The sequence below is a fragment of the Cupressus sempervirens genome, chromosome 10, assembly GCF_028749045.1.
Source record: "Cupressus sempervirens isolate cs-2001-9-10 chromosome 10, ASM2874904v1, whole genome shotgun sequence".
NCBI lineage: Eukaryota > Viridiplantae > Streptophyta > Pinopsida > Cupressales > Cupressaceae > Cupressus > Cupressus sempervirens.
In genome coordinates, this window is record NC_143127.1 from 559,069,063 (window position 1) to 559,090,368 (window position 21,306).

A 21,306-nucleotide genomic window follows, 5' to 3' on the forward strand; every position below is an offset into this window, starting at 1 on the left:
TTCCAAAGGCTTCCATTTCATTTTCTTTCAAAAATCTTTCTAAAAATATTCCAAAGCCTTCCACTCCACTTTTTTCCAAATCTCTTCTACCACCTCATACATCTAAACCTCAAGCTACTTCATCCATGATTACTCCATCATTCCAATACCCTTCAAGGTGTGTGTCAATGTTGATCTTGTCCAATATTTCAACTAGCCTCATGAAATCCTCTAAAGCTTACACTAACTTTCTATACATGAACTATTATCCTCCATATACTCTTCCTACTACCATTTCTCTTTTATCACCCTATCAACATCTTTGAGCATACCTTTCTATGGTCTTGGCTTATCATGACTTATCTTTTCTATAAGAGCACTATCTACATTCAAATAGCTTGAGCTCTTTCTAAAAATTCAAAAAAAAAAAAAGAAAAAAGAAAAAAAAAAAAAAGCAAAAAATAAATAAAAATGAAAATGTGCTTTGGTGAAAACCACTTCTTGTGGCACCTTGGTAGCAAAAGTAAAGAGAAATAAATTTATTCTATGGTGAAAACTTCTTCTTGTGGCACCTTAGATAAGTACCATGATGAAAACCTGGCAAACAGGCATCATGCGTAATTCTTCCATCATCCATCCATCCCCTCTTCTATCTTTGATCTTGACAATGTTGAGCTATCTTTGCATATTGGCAATCTTATCCACGAGATTCTCTATTTGTGCTTTCTCATTCCCTCATAACCTCCATCTTAAGCTTTATTTTTATTGCTCTATCCCATCACTATACTATCTAGTTGACCCCTTGGTCTTGATCATAATAAATGAAACATGGTTCTCATAGGTCTCTTGACATGGCTACTCTTTTGGACTACGCACTTCATGCTATCTCACTTGTTGGCTTCATTGCTTATCCTAAATGCTATCTTTCTCATTACTTCCATTTCTTATCGAAAATATGCTTCATATGACTATTTCACCTCTTTCCCTAGCTTGGGTACTCTTGAGGAGTCAGTTCTTGAGGATCACTTTCACTTGCTTCACATTCCTTTCTATGCATCTTTGCTTATCCATCTGGCTTGTTTCTCCATCATGTCCTATACCTTGCTAGACATTAGGAGAAAATGATGTGATCTTGCTTGAGAACTAGTAATCTCTAAAACCTTCTAAAAAATCCAAAAAATCATATAGGATGTTGAAAAAATCCTAAAAATCAGAAAATGTCAAAAAAAATCTGTCAAATTGGTGAAAACCTGGAAATAGGCGCTACTTGAAACCCTTGCACCTATGTCTATCAATCTCAATCATCCACTTCGCTACACATTTCCTAGCTTGGAATTGTTTCTTGTCCTCATCTTGGGGGCATAGCTACTTAGCCTATTGAGGTATTCTTGTTCATTAGGGTTTCTTTGACAACTCACAAAATAGTGTTTCTCAACACTTCCCCCACTTTGACATCAAGTGTTTTTCAACACTTTACAGATAGTTTACCTACGGTCTCCGATGTCGCGATATTTCTCACTATCAGAATCAAGTCTGGAAGAAATGGCCAAGTGACTTACACACACGCACTTTAACATTTAAACGACTAAGCTATGCTGATATTTATCTACTTTGTGTGCTATCTATGATGATTTCTTTGCCATGTGTTCCCTCCCTAATAGTCTTTCGAGGATGTCATTGACTAGAAGACTGGGGGCATGGGACATATTAGCATTTATGCTGGTCCTATTCAACACATTGACTTACAAATGTATCATCCTTGATTGTTTTGCAAGATCGCACTCAGGGTTTATCCTGGCGCTTATGCCTTGATATAGGTGTAATCTTGCTAAATTAAACTTAGGGAATCTAATTGTGTAGTTATCTTGACTTACATGTCTTTGATGCTTAGATTGGATTTCCACATACCTATCTGATATCGATCATATTAATATCCTCATAGCTATACTAGTGATGGTTGTATGATCTCATGATGTCCCTAATAAATGCTCAATGATGAAATTAAGAGTCTAAATGTTATGCACTTCTTGCTAGTAAACCACTTTTCATATTAGCTTGCATTTTAAGTTCATTTTCTAGATTAGTCTTGCATTCTTGCATATGGGAGAGCTCTCTCTTCATCTTTTTTGTGGACATATTAGCTAACTCCTTTCATATATTTCTTTACTTTCTTCTTGTTCATGTCTTTTCATGTTCTTAATCTTTCACTTCATCTCTTTTTCTATCTTATCATCACATTATATAAAGTTTTGACCTCTTAAATAATTCAACATACTAGATTCATTTTCAGGATCGAAATCCAAATTCGAGTTCATCTTGATGGTCAAAACTGTCTTTTAAAATTCTACTTTCTTCTAAGCAATTAGCTGACCTTTTGAGGTCTAATCTCTGAATCATCACTGGGGCATCTTCATTTCTTCATTTCTTCATCATTTCCATACTTCATATCTACTTCAATTCACTATTTCATGTCTAAAATCATCTTTCTACTAGATTTGACCTAATTTTACGCTGTGTCCTTCATGGTCAACTCTAAGTCAAACTGGGGCATTTAATCACTTTCTTATAGTCATTCTTGGGCTCTAATCATCTATCTGTCATCTTGGACATTGCTATATTCTCAATTTTCTCATATCTAGCTACTTTCTGCTTCCTCTTACCTCATTTCAATTTCGATCCCGAGGGGGCAGATATACTCTATTGATGATTGTTACAACTATCTATTTCTTAGGAGCATTTGTTTGATCTTCTCACTTGTTCTCGATCTATCGACTTTGCTAAGTGTTAGCATTCTTCTTGAATTCTAACATCATCATCTTCCTAATGTTCAGTACAACTGCTATCAGGCTGTGCATTTAGGACTTGCTATCTATTTTTGCATTTCATTCTTTGGAATTAGACGTCTATATCTATCACCGCCTACTTGGCTTTCTATTTTCTTTGACATAATGTGTTCCCAGATCAATCACGCATTAGTCAAAGAGGGGCAAATCTAATCAACTAAAAATGGTCATCTAGACTATTAGCCCCCTTTTCAACATTTTGGCTAAATTAATTTAATCATTTACCTAGACCAAATTGCTAATAATCAATTTATTTGATTATAACCTATAGTTTGACTATGCTATCCTAAGTTCATTATTTGATTAAGAGAACATGTCCCCTTTTAATTAAATAAAAGACCCCATTCTTCTAACCCACTTAAAGTGCACACATAAAGTCCTTTTTCTATTTTGCAATTAAAAGAAAAGGCTTTGTGACTTTTTTCTTATATGACAAGTCAACTTATATTCTATTGGTTGACTTGTGTGTGCACATGGATCACTCCTCTTTTTGAATTCCACCGTTGATCATCTACCATCTTCATCTTGATCTCTACCGTCCATACATCTTTAAAAGGGAGAGAGCTTTCCCCCTCAATCCTCATTTTTTGAATATTGTTATGCTCCAGGTTTTCTAATAAGTTTCTTTGGAGCTTTGTGGAGAACTTCTCTTTCTTGTCTACATTCTCTCATTCATGGCATTCTAGCTTAACTTACCTTTCATTTTTACATGTAGCTTAAATCATATAGTCTAATATTTGGATTGCAACACTCTCATACATGCTTAGCATAGCTCCACTTTACATTTCATTCTAGCTTAATCTTCATTTGCATTGCATCCTTGAGGAACTCCTTGGGACATTTGCATTCTTGCATCTTGTCTTTGGAACCTCCCATTGCATGGTTTACTAGCAAGAAGAGTATCTCTAAGGCTCATATGAGAGATTTCTTATTCTTAAAATATACTCTCTTGCACTCCATGGATAGGGAGCTCTAAGGCAGCATCCAAACATTCCAACTCATGGAATTGTTTGGATAGAAAGGTTTAGAGTGTGACACAAATCAAGTGTACACTAGTAATCTCTAAATCATTCTAAAAAATCCAAAAAAATCACATATGATATTGAAAATTAAAATACTAAAAATTAGACAATGTCATGAAAAAATGATCATCCTAGTGAAAACCTAGCAATGGGCATTTTGATGCATCACAAAAAATTTTAAAAAACCAAAAAATATAACAAAATTATAAAAAGTTTTGAAAAAATTTCCAAGTGGCAAAAACCTAGAAACATGCGCTACATGAGACCCTTCCACCTATGTCTATCAATCTTGCTTTGCACTCGCTCGTGCTTCACTTTGCCTTGGCTAGATTAGAATCAACTCTTGTCTAGGTCTAGGGGGCACAACTATTTAGCTTATCAGGGTCTTCTTACGCATTGGTTTCTCTATGGGAAACTGGTCTAAACAATGTTTCTTAGCACTTTCCCTTGACATTGAGTGTTTCTTAACACTTTTCGGATACCTTAGTTACAGTCTAAGATGCCACAATATTTCTCACTATTAGATGTGAGTCTTGAAATGGTCATGCAACTTACACACACACACACACACACACTTAAACATTAAACGTTCCAATACTTGATTGATTTTATTTTCTTTGTGTGTTGTTTATGACGATTTCTTTGCTAAGTGTTCCCTCACTTATAGTCTCTCAAGGATGTCATGGACTAGAAGATTAGGAGCATGGGACATGTTTTACTTGTTTTTTTCTTGTGGGTATACCTTGTTAATCTAAAGTGTCATGAGAATTAATGCTTGTCCTACTTGACATTTTGGGTAGATAGTGTATAATCCTTGTATGTTTTCACAAGACTACACTCCGTGTTATCCTAGCACTTATGCCTTGATACAAGTGTAATCTTTATATACTAAACTTATGGAGTCTAACTGCATTAGTCATCTAGACCTACATATCTTTGATGCTCAGGTTGGATTCCCACATATCTACCCAATATAGGTCATAGTAATATTCTCATAGTTATACTAGTGAGCATTGTATGATCTTTCTATTAGAAACAATAGTCCACCAAGATAACTGAGAGGGGGTGGGGGGTGAATCAATTATCGAATAGTTAAAATATTTATCCACCTTAAATAATCTTAACCATTCAACCAAAGTAAATAATAACCATACAAATATGTAAATACACAATTACACCAAATATGTTAACTAGGGAAACCCTTGATCAGAGGGAAAACCCCAGTGGGAATGATGCCCACAAGATGATGTACTAATATAAATATTCCTCATTAGAGGATGGACCTTGTTAGGAGTCTATTACAACATTTAGTACATATGAGTCCTAGCTAGGAGACTTTGAATCCTTGTTAGAAGATTCCAACCCTCTTAGAAGATGTGCCAACCCTATTAGGAGTTGTAGAAGACAAAAGGACCCACTATCCAAACAACTTCTAGGGAAAAATCACCGAACTCACTGTCCAATTGATCTCTCATATATTCCTTGCAGAATAATTGTATGTATTGTATTTTAACTTTTTTCCTTTGTCTTGTCAACCGAACCAATCACTCTCTGACCTTGTAGACCAAGTCACGGACCTCAAATGCAAGTATCAAACTTCAGATCACATAATAAAACCTTGGCAATGAAGTTTCCTTCACCTTCGCTCTGGTTTACTTATCTTCACATTCCACTCTTTGTGTTGCTTACAATCATTCACTCCTCCCATACAATGATAAAGGAAAATGTCCTTCCTTTATACTGAATCCATAAAATAATTTCCTGAGTTGGCTATTACACCTTCTCAATTAATTATTATAGGACCACATTAAGAACACGTTACACTTAGTGATAACATTAATCTTCCACCTTGTAACTTGAATAACTTTCTATACACATATCATTATGATGAGTGAGCTTAGTTACATCATCTCTAGAATGTATTCTTCACATATTTAACTTCGGCTTCTCAGAATAACAAATCTGCTAAGAGATATAACAAGTTTACTAGAACATGTGTCTGTAAAGTCTATCTCAGAACAGTCTTTACCGAAACTTGCATAACTTCTTCCAAAATTAATATCTTATGTTTTTGTGGTTAGCTGCATATACTAGAAACTTAGTAGTATCTCCCTTTAAGCTCGCTTAATGAAAATGCTCAACTATCTATTTGTACCAACTTGATCTATTTGTTTGTTCTTTTGTTAGAGACCACAAAAAACTACTATGTTGACATCAATGACAAACACAATCATGAATGTAACATATCATCATGATAATGATCTAATCATGCTTCTACAATACTTCCTCATAGAAATATCATCAACATTCATGCTTCCAACAATCTCCCCCTTTGACATTGATGGCAACGTAGATGAAAAACATCTAGTTCCAAGAATACCAATGGCAAAAGACTGTTAACCTTTCTTTTCAAATCCTCTTCATCAATCATTCTTCCATGTTGTACTTCTCCCAAACCATTTTCCATGCTAAACTGTCTTTCACACTGTACTTATCTTGCTGTACTTTTTCTCAACTGTTTCTCTTCTACCAAACTATTTCCAAACTTCTTTTCATGCTAAACTTCTCCCCCATTGACATCAATGTCAAAGGTTTTAACAACAAACAATCTCTGCAAAAACTGTCCCTGACATGCTCAAGTGTCCAAAGACACTGTTAAAACAACATCCAACAAGAGTCCTAGATGAGTCTATCCATCAAAGATACTCCCCCATATAGGAAGCATCAACATTCAATCTAGAAAAACAATAGTGCTATGTTATACTGGACTGATGCACTCTTGCATCATCTACTCTAATGTAGGAAGGAGGCATAACCCATAACATACCTTGCAAATACTCAAAAGTCTCTTTGGGAAGAGGCTTAGTGAAAATATCTACAATTTTCTCTTTAGTGCTTACATACTCCAATCTAATTTCCTTTTCTACAACTTTTTCTCTCAACATGTGATACTTGATAGAAATGTGCTTAGTCTTATAATACAACACTAGATTCTTAGACATATTTATTGTGCTTATGTTGTTATAATGTATGACAACAAGTTCACTCAATTCTATCCTTATATCCTTCAGCATCTACTTCATCCAAAAAATTTAATTACAATTTTTTACTACTGCAACATATTTTGCTTCTAGTGTACTTTGTGAGGTACAATCCTGCTTCTTGCTTAGCTAAGAAGCCAATCTTCCTCCATGAAAAAAGGCTCCACCACTAGTGCTCTTTCTGTCATCCATACTACCTGCCCAATCAACATTACTATAAGCATATAGAGTGAAATCATTAGATCTATCATACCACAATCCAAAATTTGGTGTTCCTTTTAGATATCTACATATCATTTTAACTGCTGCATAGTGTGCTTCATTGGGGTCATCATGAAAACTTGCAACAATTCCAACTGCGTTTGCTATATCCAGCCTTGTGTGAGTCATATATTGCAATCTTCTGATCATAGATTTGTACTTCTCTTGTTCAATAGTAGGTGTCTCATCCTTTGTAGATAACTTGTGTCTAGTTACCATAGGTGTTCCAATGGGTTTACATGTTTCCAAACCAAACCTTTTAAGTAAATCTTTCAAATACTTAGTCTAAGAAATAAAGATTCCTTCTTTGTCTTGCAAAATTTGTAATCCTAGAAAATAAATCATTTCTTCTATCATGCTCATTTAAAATTCCTTCTTCATTTCTTCTACAGACTTGTCACTTTCATCATCATTTCCTCCAAATATGATATCATCAACAAATATTACTAAGATCATTAATCCATCATCAATTTCTTTCCAATATAGATGACTATCTGAATACCTTTGTTATATCAGAGCTTTGTCAAATGCTTGTCCAACCTTGCATACTAGGTTCTGGGTGCTTGCTTCAAGTCATACAGTGCTTTCTTCAATCTACATATTATGTCCTTTTCATCTGTCAAAAGACAACCTTCAGATTGTTCTATGTATACCTCTTCTTCAAGTTCTCTATTTAGAAATGTTGACTTGACATCCAGCTGATATACTTTGAATCTCTTATATATTGCATATGCTAAGAATAACCTTACAACTTCTATTCTTACCACAGGAGCATAGGTCTCATCATAGTCTATTCCTTCTTGTTGTGAGTAAACTTTACATACTAGTCTTGCTTTTTTCCTCACAACTTCACCTTCTTCATTCACCTTGTTCTTGAATACCCATTTTGTTCCTATTACATTCTTGTCTACTGGTTTGGAGACCAATTCCCATGTCTCATTCTTTACTATCTAATCCCATTCCTCTTTCATAGCTTGTTTCCAATAGTCATCTTTACATGCTACATCTGTATTCTTTGGTTCAACTTGAGATATCAAACATAGTTCTTCATTGATTCTACTTTTTTCCATCACACCTTTATCTCTGCTTTCGATGATTTGCTCAGGTGGATGATTCTTTGCCATACTTTTACCCAAAGTAGGAGTTGTTATCTCAACTCTTAGCTCTGTTGAAGGTTTTGAGCTTTGTTCCTGCCTTGGCTCTCCTTCATTCTACAAATCATTGTTAGTCTCAAAGAATACTTCATCATTCCTTGGTTTAGTAACAACATTCTCATCATTTGAATTGTAAGAAACTATTCTTTCTTGTATCTTGAATTTCTCATCAACTCTCACATTTGCACTTTTTCATAATAGTCTTAGTTCTTAGATTATAACATTTATAAGCCTTTCTTTTCAATGAATAACCAAGAAACATACCTTCATCACTTCTAGCATTAAACTTATCAATATCATCATCTCTTATGATATAGCACTTACAACCAAAAATTCTGAAATACTTGACCATAGGTGAGTGACCAAACCATAGTTCATAAGGGGTCTTGTTTGTGTCTTTCCTGACTTGCATTATGTTCATAGTGTAGACTTTTGTATTTACAGCTTCTCTCTATAACATCTTGGATACATCATTCTCAGCTAACATAGCTCTTGCTACTTCTATTACTAATCTATTTCTTCTCTTTGCAATGCCATTCTGTTCAAGGGTTCTCGAAGCTAATAACTGCCTTTTGATTTGATTTGCTTCACAAAAGATGTTAAAATCATTTGAGGTAAATTCCCCTCCTCTATCTGATCTTAAACATTTAACTTCATACTTGATTCATTCTCAACTCTATTCTTAAATATCTTGAACTTATCAAATGCCTCTGATTTTTCTTTAAGAAATGGAACCCACATCATTCTAGACAAGTCATCAACTAAAATCATGAAATACCTTTCACCATAGAATCCTTTAGTCTTCATAGGACCACTAAGATCTGTATGTATAATCTCCAATTTTGTTGTAGTAGTAAACTTCTTGCTGGGAAAAGAAGTTATGTTATGCTTTGCCAATACAAATTCCTTGCAAATTATGTTAGTAGGCTTTACAATCTCAGGCAAATCTCTAACTGCAAACATACTACTAGTCTTTACAATGTTGTCAAAGTTTATATGACAAAAATCTCTTATGCCATAACCAACTATCATCTACCTTTGCAACCAAACATGTCATTTCAATAGGATTCAACTGAAATACATAACCTCTAGTTCTAGTTCATGTTCCAATTACCTTTCCATCTTTGTCTCTGATCATACATGTCTTCTCTATCAATTGCAACTAATAACCTTTATCCACTAGTTGTCCAATGCTCAAAAGATTGTGCTTCGAACCATCAACAAAATATATATCCTCAGTGTTAGTCTTACCATCAAGAGTTATAGATCCATTACCTTTAACTTGGCATGTTGCATTGTTTCAAACTCTAGCAAGCCTCCACCATGAATTTTGAAGTTAACAAATTTGTTCATATTACTAGTGATATGATGTGAACAACCACTATCAATTATCTAATCAAATTTCTTTTCAACCTGTGATACCAAAGCCATTTTCTCTGGACTTTCTTTTTTAATAGCTACAACTCCAATTTCATCATCACTAGCACTTATTTGCTTATTCATCATAATCATTTTCTTCATTTGCCTACAAACATTCTCTATCTCTTCTAGATTTGAAATTTCCTCTATACTTTTTCTCTCTTTAAGGACACTTCAATGCATAATGACCAAATTCATTACAAGTCTAACATTTTAAGATTTTCTTACCGTCCTTTTCTCTTCTTACCAGAAGAGTTACTCCTTCTTCTATCTTTTTGTCCTCATCAGATTTGCTACTGCTAGCAAAGTCTCCTCTAGCACTAGTGCTCCTTGATAAACTAGGTCGAATATTCAAGGCATTGAAAGTTGTTTCTATTTTGGTCAATTCTCTGGATTGTATAAACTCATTCTCAACTACTTCAAGTCTTCCAAGTAGTGTTTCCTTTGTGAAATCTTTGGTACAAGAGATCAACAATTGTATCATTTGAACTGCTAACTTAAATGGTGGCGTTAAGCTTTTCAATATCTTCCATATCACCAAATCATCTTCTTTGGTTCCTCCTTGAGATTTAATATCTATAGTAATTTTTGATATCCTGCCTACATATGTCCTTATAGATTCATCTTCCATCATTTTAGCATCTTGAAATGCACAAATCTAGCTTTGTAACCTCAATTTCTTAGAATGTTCATCACCTTAAAAACTACTTTCCAAAGCTTTCCAAATCATATGAGAAGTAACAAGTGACTTTACCTGGTTGTACTCAATTTTAGGAAGTGCAGACAATAGTTCTTCTTTAGCTCTCTGTCACACACGAAGATTTCCCTTTCTTCCTCAATGCAAGTTTCCAAATCTTTTTCTAGCAATGACTGTCTTTTCTAATTTTGTCAAAATCCAATATCCTGGAGTCATACACAATAGATGTGTCTTCATCTTTTCCTTCCAACTATCATAATTTGTTCTGTCAAATTTCAGACTATCCTTTTCTAAATATGTTCACCATGGATCTCCCAAAGTTTTTAAAAATTATCTTCAAGGACCTGATGCTCTGATACCAATTGTTAGAAATAATAGTCCACCAAGATAATTGAGAGGAGGGGGGGTGGGGGGGTGTAGGGGGTGAATCAGTTATCCAATAATTAAAACATTTATCCACCTTAACTAATCTTAACCATTCAACCAAAGTAAACAACAACCATATAAAGATGCACATACACAAGTACATAGATATGTGAACTATGGAAAGCCTTGATTAGAGGGAAAACCTTAGTGGGAATGATGCCCACAAGATGATGTACTAATATAAATATTCCTTATTAGAGGATGGACCCTGTTAGGAATCTATTACAACATTTAGTACATATAAGTCCGTGTTAGGAGACTTTGAATCCTTGTTAGAAGATTCCAACCCTTTTAGGAGGTGTAGAAGATAGAAGGACCCACTATCCAAACAATTTATGGGGCAAGATCACCAAACTCACTGTCCAACTAATCTCTCAACTATTCCTTGCAGAATAATTGTATGTATTATACTTTGACTTCTTTCCTCTATCCTGTCAACTGAACCAATCACTGTCTGACCTTGTAGACCAGGTCATGAACCTCAAATCCAAGTATCAAACTTCAGATCACAAAATAAAACCTCAGTAATGAAATTTCCTTCACCTTCGATCTACTTTGCTTATCTTCGCATTCCACTCTTTGTGTTGCTTACAATCATTCACTTCTCCCATACCAAGATAAAGGAAAATGTCCTTCCTTTATACTGAATCGATACAAAAATTCCTTGAGTCGGCTATTGTAACTTCTTAATTAATCATTATAGAACCACATTAAGAACACATTACACTTAGCAATAACATTTATCTTCCTCCTTGTAACTTGAATAACTTTTCGTACACGTATCATTATGATGAGAAAGCTTAGCTATGCCATCTCTAGAATGTCTTCTTCACATCTTTAACTTTGGCTTCTCAGAATAAAAAATTTTCTAAGAGATATAACAAGTTTACTAGAACATGCCTCTTTAAAGTCTATCTCATACCAGTGTTTACTAAAACTTGCATAACTTCTTCCATACTTAATATCTTATGCTTCCAAGGTTAGTTGCTTATACTAGACACTTAGTAGTATCTCCCTTTAAGCTCTCTTAGTGAAAATGGTCAACTATCTATCCATACCAACTTGATCTTTCCGTTGTTTTTCTGTCAGATACCACAAAAAATTGCTATGTCGACATCAATGACAAACATAGTCATGAATGTAAAATATCATCATGATAATGATCTAATCATGTTTCTACAATACTCCCCCATAGGAATATCATCAACATTCATGCTTCCAACACTTTTGATGTCCCTAATAATGCTCGATGAAAAAATTAGAGTCTCAAAGTTATGTGTTCCTTATGATTAAACCTTTTGCATAATAGTTTGCATTTTAGGTTCATTTTAGCTTAGCTTTTGCATCTTATATGTTGAGAGAGCTCTTTCTTCATCTTTCATGGATACGTTAGCTAACTACATTCACCTTCTCTTGCTTCCTCTCAATCACATCAACTTAATGCTTCTATTCCTGTCATAACAAGGGGTTAATCTCATCATCATATCTAAATACCCTTTTGGACCTCTTTTGACCTAATTTTTGAATTCCTTAGAATTGTGTGAAAATTTCTCTCCTAGCTAATTTTGACATCCTAGATCCATTTTCAAGATCAAAATCAAAATCTATGTTTATCTTGAAGGTCAAAATCACATATTAAAATTTCTTACTTATTCTATACAATTAGCTGACCCTTTAAGGCCTAATCTTTGAATCTCATTGAGGCATCATCATTTCTTCATTTCTTCATTATTTCTACACTTCTTACCCACTATAGTTCACTTCATTTTGCTTCCACATCATCTTTCTCCTCGATTTAACCTAATTCTAATGCTTTGTGCTTCTTGGTCAACTTTAGTCACACTAGGGCATTTTATCACTTCTTCGTGGTCACTCTTGAATTTTAATCACATATCGGTCATCATGAACCTTGCTTTATCTCAATTCGATCATATCTTTCTCATTTTTGTATCCCTTATACCTCATATCAATTTTGAACTCGAGGGGGCAAGAATATTCTATTATTACCATAAATTGCTTTTCTGCTATGGTTATCTATTTCTTAAGAGCATATGCTTGACCTTTCCATTTGCTCTTAATCTATTTGCTTCACTTGATGTTAGTACTCTTCTTGAGTTCTGATATCCTCTTTCTCTCCTAAGTGCTCAGTACTATCGCTACTAGGCTATGTATTTAGGACTTGCTATCTTGCTCTACATTCCATTCTTAGAACTAGATCTCTTTATGTGCTTTTGCCTACTCAACTTCTTCATTCTTTGACATAATGTGTCCCTAGATTGATCACACATTAGTCAAAGAGGGAAAAATGTAATCACCCAAAAATGGTCAACTATACTATTATCCCCCTTCTCAACACTTGGGCTAAATTATTTAATTATTTTCCTAGAACAAATCTTTAAAATCAATTTATTTGATTTTATTCTATAGTTTGACCACTGTATCCTAAGTTCATATTTAATTAAAAGGAACATGTCCCCCTTTAATTAAATAAAAGACCCATTTTACCCCATTACCCTAAGTTGCACACATAAAACATTTTCCCCAATTTAAAAATAAAAGAAAATACTTTTTGTCTCACATGGAGATGCAAAAGTCAACTCTTTCTCATTAGTGGAAACAATCTTTCACATGGATCATGCTAAAATTCACCCCCACCTTTGATAATATGCCTTTAGATTATAATCCCTACCATCTGTACATCCTTAAAAGGGAGAAATCTCCCCTCACCTAAGGATCCGAATTCAGATTATTGTTATGCTTAAAGTTTTTCTATAGGTTTCTTGGAGCATTTGTGGAGAACTTATATTCTCTCTCTCATTCTTGCATAAGCATACTAGCATAGTTTCATAGTGCATTAGCTTAGTTTCTTTTGTGAAATAGAATAGGTCACATAACATAATTAGAAGGATTTGTAACACTCTCATATTGCTAAGTTTAGTTGCATTCTTTGTATCTCGTTTAGCTAGTTGCATTGGTGCATTGTATTCCATGGAAATTGTTGGACACTAACATTCTTGCTCTTGTCTTAGAATCTCAGATTTCATGGTTTATTCACAAGGGGCTGCATTCCTTAGGCTTAGCTAAGAGCCATCTTATTACTCGTTGTATCCCTTCACACTCCATGACTAGGGAGCTTTGGGCCAACATCCAAACTTCTCAATCTATGCAATACTTTGGATAGAATGGTTTAGAGAACTGCACAATTTGAGTGTACAAATGTATGTGTAAGGGTTGAGAATTTCCTTATTCAAGGAGGGAAGATGACTCCAAGGATGCTGATGCCTTTATTTTAGATATGCCTACACATTAGCCTAATATTTCGTATTTCTACAACCGCTATGAGTTAGATTCTTATTGTTGGTCCATCAATTTCAACCCATTTGTTCACAAACCATACAAAATGGAAATAGCATGCCACGTGATTTTTGTTGAAATTTCGTTAGAAATTTCATTAATGGAAAAGTCATTAATTAGGAAAGAAAATGTTAAGTTTTTGGATATATGTGTCGAATCAGTTGGGTCAGTTATGCACCTTGTTAAATCGCAACTAATCTTGGGAAGTTTTTTTTAAGTTTTATGGATGTTTTCTATTACATCCCTAATCTGCTTCCTTTCTCATTATTCTCTGCTACATTGCCTCTATACCTTTGTTTTTCCATGGGCCAATGAAAATGGCCATGTTGTTTAACTCATTTCCTCTTCTTTCTGCAAAACTGAATGACCTTCATAATGCATTCTTGGAGATGGGTTTCTATATCTTCTACTATCAATCTCAGTGTTTGCTCGAATGGGACTAAAGAAACCTGTCATGAGCATTGGACACATTCAAATGTTGTGGACGTCTGCACAAAACCCAAAAGAACTATCAACGATTCAACTAATTTTGGCAAAGTCTATAACAATCCTCTGTGCCTGGCAAGGTCTTCCCCTTCCAAAAGAGTTTTTCAATGATACAAGCATAAAAGGGGTTTCAACTTGGGAACAAAATGCAATAGAAATCCTCCACCAGGTAACAACAGTGGCAAAGCTATTCTTGATGCTCTTTTTTTTTGGAAAGGCTTTTGTTGAAGCACTTAATGAGTGGATAGGGGCAGCTGTTGGAGAGTTCTTGAGTGAGATTGGCAGGTTGCAAGTAGAACAACAAAAGCAAACTTGTGGTTTTCAAGAAGAAGTGCTAGAAAGGGCTAAACTAGTGAGGGAAAAAGCTGCCCGTGAAGCCCTTGGAAAAGAGAGCGAGAAAGATTTATCTTCTTCATCCCAAATTTCATCAACTATGGTGTCAACAAATTCAAGCTTTGTATCTAATTCTTCTTCTTTACCAGTAGTTCCAAACTCCTCTTCCAGTAACTCTGAGGTATCAAATATAGATTCAACTTAAAATTAGGGTTGCATAGGAAGGAAAGTGGAAGGTGGCAATGCTTGTGACATAATTGAAGGAAATGATAGTGAGCTACCAAAATAGGTGCCCTTTCTTACTTTCTGCTTCTTGAATATTGTGGAAACATTCACCAGTTAAGTTTAAAAATCGATCATGTTGTGTTCTTTTCATTTATTTTTCCCAAAAAAAAGTCTACATTCTCAATGCTTTAATAGCTTGTATATCTAACGTTGCATTTGATAGTAGTTTCTAAGGCATTATCATCAGAAGTAGATGATCCAAAAAAGATTCAAATACATATAAAAGAAAACTATCTGATAGTCACCTAGTGTGTTAACCCACTTGAATAACGTGGAAACCAAATTATCAGTCTCATTCATTCTATGATTTGGAGAACAGTCTTTAAGATTGACCTATGTAAGCATGTCTCTTAAGTTGTTGATTTCTTCATTGTCGCTCGATATAGATGGGTGGATATCTGTAAATGACAGGAGTAACTAGTTTTCTTTTTATCTTCTAAGATCATATGTCATTCCGATAAGAGAAAAATTTGTGCATTAACCTAAACTGTGAAATCTTATTATCTTAAGACATACTATCAAAGTGATTCACAAAGCTTCATTTTCCTCGCCTATTGTGATCAATAGGGTGGTGATCATTTCAACCTTCTTAGATACTGGTGTATGGTTGAATGTCTTCACTAATTTGTGGATACTAATGCAAGAATAGGACCATTGAGCAGTTGTAGTCTCATATGTGCTAGATAAAGATGGTTTTCATTGGTGAGTGAATTCTATAGGTGAAATTTAGCAATAATTTTATTCCATACTTATACTCACCATAGTTACTTAAATTTTGATGGGAAATACTTGAAACTTAGATTTCATTCAAATCATTGACTCCTTAAACTGTAAACGTAGGAGATTTATTCTACCACTTTTCTTGTGGTTTTGAATGTCAGGTTGTTGATTATTCAAAAAGTGCTCCTTACTTATTAACATAGTCAAGACAAATATACTATGATTGATCACAAATTGAAATGAAACTTACCCACCATAAAAATCTTATTGAACATGTGATGTTCTTGACTACTTGATTGGACTGAATTTAGTTTTGTCTTGAAACGTAATAACCATTCTTCCAAATTTTCTTTTCTTGAGTGGTTACCCTGCTGTTGTATAATCTTGAGCCAATACTTTAATCGTTTATTTGTGAATGATCAGACATATACTATACCAAATTAGTGAGATGCCATTAGAATAAAGATGCATTTATCTGACAACTTAATTTTGGGCATATTGTAATCTATTATATTAAGTTTAAGTTGATGAACAATGAATGTCTATGACTATATTTTTGGTTAATGCATAAATGTTGCATACATTTTACTTTGGAATAATGATATTCAAATCTTTCTTATTATTGTCCAAGAATTTTATGAGAGGCTTGAGATTTATGGTGGGATACTACTCAGAAATTATCATGCAACTTAAATATTTCACATGCTATGAATGTGTATTATGATAACTCTTACAGAACACATAATTTATTTGAAATAACTTATGGAAATGCCAATGTGTAGATAGTGCATATTGAGAAACTGTGAATGTGTTCATTTTCTTTTTTGATGCATGAGTGCATTGTGTTACCTTTCGGAGTTGGTGGAGATTTTATGAATATGCTATAAATAATGTATTGCACAATTCCATTACTTCTCTTGGTTTTACCAAGTTAGTCTTCCTTGATGCCGAGCTAGGTATCTTTCATGTCAGGAAAGATTCCAGGGAAGCTTAACAACTTCGTGGTAGGGTAGTAAAGCACTCCTACAATATTCTCGCCCTTGTGTTCTTAGACAAGTTTTGGAGCTCTTTTCAACTTGGTCCTCATGGTTATACCACCTGGTATCTGGTATCTAGTAACAAAATTATGGTTTCTTTTAAACTTGAGTATATAAGAATATATAAGTACATGTATCATTTGTTTAAGTTAATGACAGTTAATCAACTAATGTTGACTAGTCAATATTCAAAATACTTTGAACCTCGTTGATTTTTTCGCATATTATGGAGATTGCTGATGTGGCATTTATTTTGCAGGGGCAATCTTTACAAGTAAACTCTTAACCATGATAGAAACCATGATGCAAAAGATAAAAAATTAACAATATATTTAAAATACATTTAAACTTGTACATATAACACACCTAAAGTAAAATGATTTTCACGTGTAAAACCCTACATAATATAAATGATAATGATGATACCAATTGATAGGCTCGTTTGATCTCCCTGCTTTGCCACTCCTTAATCTATCCAAATGCTCATAAACATTTTAGTCCCTGCCAGGAGACTATAGTTTTTTCCCTGTTTATACTATTATTACTTTTTTCAAAAACCTGAAAAATATTACCAAATGTTAAATGTCTCTTAATATTATTATTAAAATACATATTTTTCACATTTAAATGCTTTTTTTTATTGGTTATTACTATTTTTGCTAGTGATTTAAACATTTTTAAAAATCCATTGAAATTCTTTTATTGCTATTTGAAAGGAAAGTGGCTTAAATAAAGGACGCGCATTTAATTTGGCCTTAGTGGTTGCATTATATTCATTAAACTTCTACCATAAATGCATTTCATTGAGGAGCCATATATGCATTTTATTGTGCATTGCATTTCATGCCTAACTCGTAATTAAAACTTATTGTTTTTACGAGTTTTAATTTAGCATTTTCAAATTTAATTATAAAATGCATATAGTTAGATGCAAGTTTTTTAACTACATAATTTCTATTAAATATTTTTTGATGATTTGATTGGGTGAATCATTTTGAGTCTTATATGCACAGGATTGAAGTTAAATATTTTTATTTGTGAGTAAGTTAGTTTAGATGTTTATACTTTCAATATTCTATTTTAAGAATTAATTTTTTTCAGTTAACTAAAATATTTAAAAAAAAAATCTACACTTATATTATATAATATTTTAAGAAACACTATTATATATTATTATTAAGATATTTTTATTTTTATATTATAATTTATTTATAATAGTATATATGATATATATGAATAGAATTTAACTATATAAGATTTGCATTAATTAAAATATTTTATATACTATGATAAATATATTATTTTAACATTAGATTTATACTAAAAACTATTAAAACTAAGGAAAGTACCAAGCCATTATATTGCACTTGTTTTATATTTCATACTTGCTTTTTGGAATACTCACAAAGCTTGGGTGTTTTTTTGGGTTGGGTTGGAGATAAGTAAAACTAGTGTAGTTGTCTTTCTCCATTATATTCTATGACTCATTTTGCCTTATGGCTTTCTTGTCTTTTATATTATTTGAATTTTTTCTGTTCATATCACATCAATATTGGATTTGTATTGTATTGCAATAGCCTTATATATTTTTATAAAGGGTTTGTATTTATTGCAGAGATTCCATTCTCAATAACGCATCAAAATAGAATTATACAGAGTTCATATTCTTCAAGTAACGAAAACTCCAAGTCAGAGTGGTGTGTTATGTACTCCTTGGATAAAAATGGTGTTCAACATTATATTTTAGGAGAGGATGTCTACTCTCATTATGAAAATAATAGTACATAGTTTTTGTTATTATATAGAAGACTCCAGACATCTTCATTCTTTTTCTTTTTGTAATTTTTTATGTTCTGGGCATTTTTTATATTTGTAGTTACTAACTTTCAGTTTGTGCTACCATTCAACGTGAAGCTCCTCCTTGGCCACGTATCTATTTTCCTCCTTAGTCAGGTACATATTCTTGACATCTCTTTTTAAAGAAAATATTTTTTTAAAGATAGGGCTTTGTTTTCATGGTGAATATTTTAGTGTTTGGCCCATCTTGTAGTAAATTTCATAATTTCTTTCTGCTATCTGATTAACCTTTTTCTTGCTTTCAAATTTTTAAACTAATTGTTACATGTGATATTTTGAGGGACAAATTGGTGTATTCAGATATCTTTTCTCTAAAACATCAACTATGAATATATATTGAAATAAATATATACAATTATTTTATTATTGTCTATCTTAAAATAAATTTATTTACAATAACTAATATTAATTTTGTTGCCATAAAATTGTTTGCAAGAAATGCATTAGATCTTATCCATACTATATATTTATATATTATGTTCTAATTACATACTTATAGATTAATATTTAAAAAAAAAAATATAATTAATACAAAATTTGACAAATCAATCATTAAAACAATCATCTATTTTTTTTTTTTTTGATTTCACTAAAACAATCATCTATTTTTTCAAAAAAAACACGGATTCTCTCTTCTAGAGCCTTCGTTGATATCTAGTTTTGATCACCCTTGGTCTTCGTAAGCGATAATATCCAACTCTGCATCACAAAACTATCCAAATGCTCATCAACATTATTGATATCCATTTTGATAGCCCTTGGTCTTCGTATGCGCAATATCCAATTATGCGTAATTGAAAAAATAAAATTTATGCTTAAAATAAAAAGAAAGTATACACCGATATGCGAGCTTATACACTCCAGAGCTACGCACCATATAAAGAAAACAGTACTCTTAAGAGTCCTCGCAGTCTTTTGTGCCTTTGGTAAAGCTGAGGAAGGGGAATTATTGGGAAACAGCAATAATAAGAACACGAGTATAGCCCGTGCAAAAGAGGAAGAGGAAAAAGAAGAGGAAAGGGAAGGGTATTGCTGGGGGAGGCAGTTTCGGAATGAAGCTTGCAGGTTTGAAAACTGTGCAAAATGCGCACGGAGAGTCCATATGGGCTGTGGCGTGGGTGCCTGCAACAGAGTCGAACCCCGCTTTGCTGCTGAGTGGATCATTGGACGAGAGCGTAAAGATATGGCGGGGGGATGAATTGGAAGAGGAGGCCTGCAACACCGGGCACTCGCTGGGAGTGGTGGCAGTGGCGGCGCATCCAGCGGGTTCAATTGCCGCCTCCACCTCGCTCGACAGCTTCGTCCGCGTCTTTGATGTTCACTCCAACTCCACCATCTCCGTCCTCGATTCGCCCCCCTCGGAGGCCTGGAACATGCACTTCCATCCCAAGGTATTCTTTTTACAAACTCTGCTTCTCTGCTTTATAATCCCAGACGGGTATCAGGCGAAAGGATTTGGGATTACAATCCAAACTAATGATTTGATATTATGTAATATATACAAAATAGTTCCCACGTTCCAAGCTGTTCGTACTTGGGATTATACTTACTAATGTTGCAACCATAAAATTTATAATCCTTTTGTCCTCGACTGTAAACTCACAATTTGATTTTTGTTAATGATGAAGAACATTCTCGAAACGTGGTTGGAATTTATCTATGCTCACAGTCTAAATCAGACGAATATATAATTGCCTGAACGATGCTTGTTACTTTTATCAGCCTAACGTCGTGAGAGAAAATGTTCGTCAAACTTTTATGTCAATGAAAATGGTTTCTGCAGTCTATATTTTGTGAAAATCAGCCCAACACCTCCCGCACGTCAATTTGAAAAGACCTCTACTTATGAATTTGATTGGAACGTGTTGATATATGCTCCAGCTGCATTATCCTTTTTTATCTGATATCCCAAAATTTGTAGGCCTCTATATCCAAAGTTAACAATGCTCAAAAGACGACCTATGTCTTCTCCCTCGCTAGATGAGAGCGGGGGAAGTTTAAATATTAATAATCGTTATGTCTCCTACCAACTATTTTCAGCCAGATTGCTCTCGAATAGTGGAGATTGACTCCTATGGTATCATCATAATGTATATGTTCATCCTAATACCTCCATTATTTTCTCCCATAAAGTTGAAAGGGGTAGTCACCTTGGGTTAGTAAACAACACACTTTACCTTTAATTTGAAGGATAAGCAACAGTCCTTCAAGTGAGCAACAATTCCTTCAAATGTGAAAATTTTGTAAGAGTTCTCCAAAAGGTGAACCTCTGGGCATCGTCAACACACTCTTTCATGCAAAATATAATTGTTTGTTCAGCCGTCTAGAAGTTCTTTTACTAAAAGTTGTGTGATTCGTCTTCCTGTTCTGAAGATTTTGCAGGGGATTTTGT

At 33.8% G+C, this 21,306-nt stretch overlaps 1 protein-coding gene across 1 annotated transcript in view; it reads left to right on the forward strand.

Annotated features, from left to right (window-relative positions):
• The first annotated feature begins 19,821 nt into the window (after nucleotides 1-19,821).
• Nucleotides 19,822-21,306, forward strand: part of LOC149535112 (WD repeat-containing protein VIP3-like) — a 72,184-nt gene continuing 70,699 nt past the window's right edge. The window contains exon 1 of the mRNA XM_089803570.1: nucleotides 19,822-20,305. Within this exon, the coding sequence (XP_089659696.1) occupies nucleotides 19,967-20,305 (339 nt within the window). The 5' untranslated portion in view covers nucleotides 19,822-19,966. The remainder of the gene's footprint in view (nucleotides 20,306-21,306) is intronic.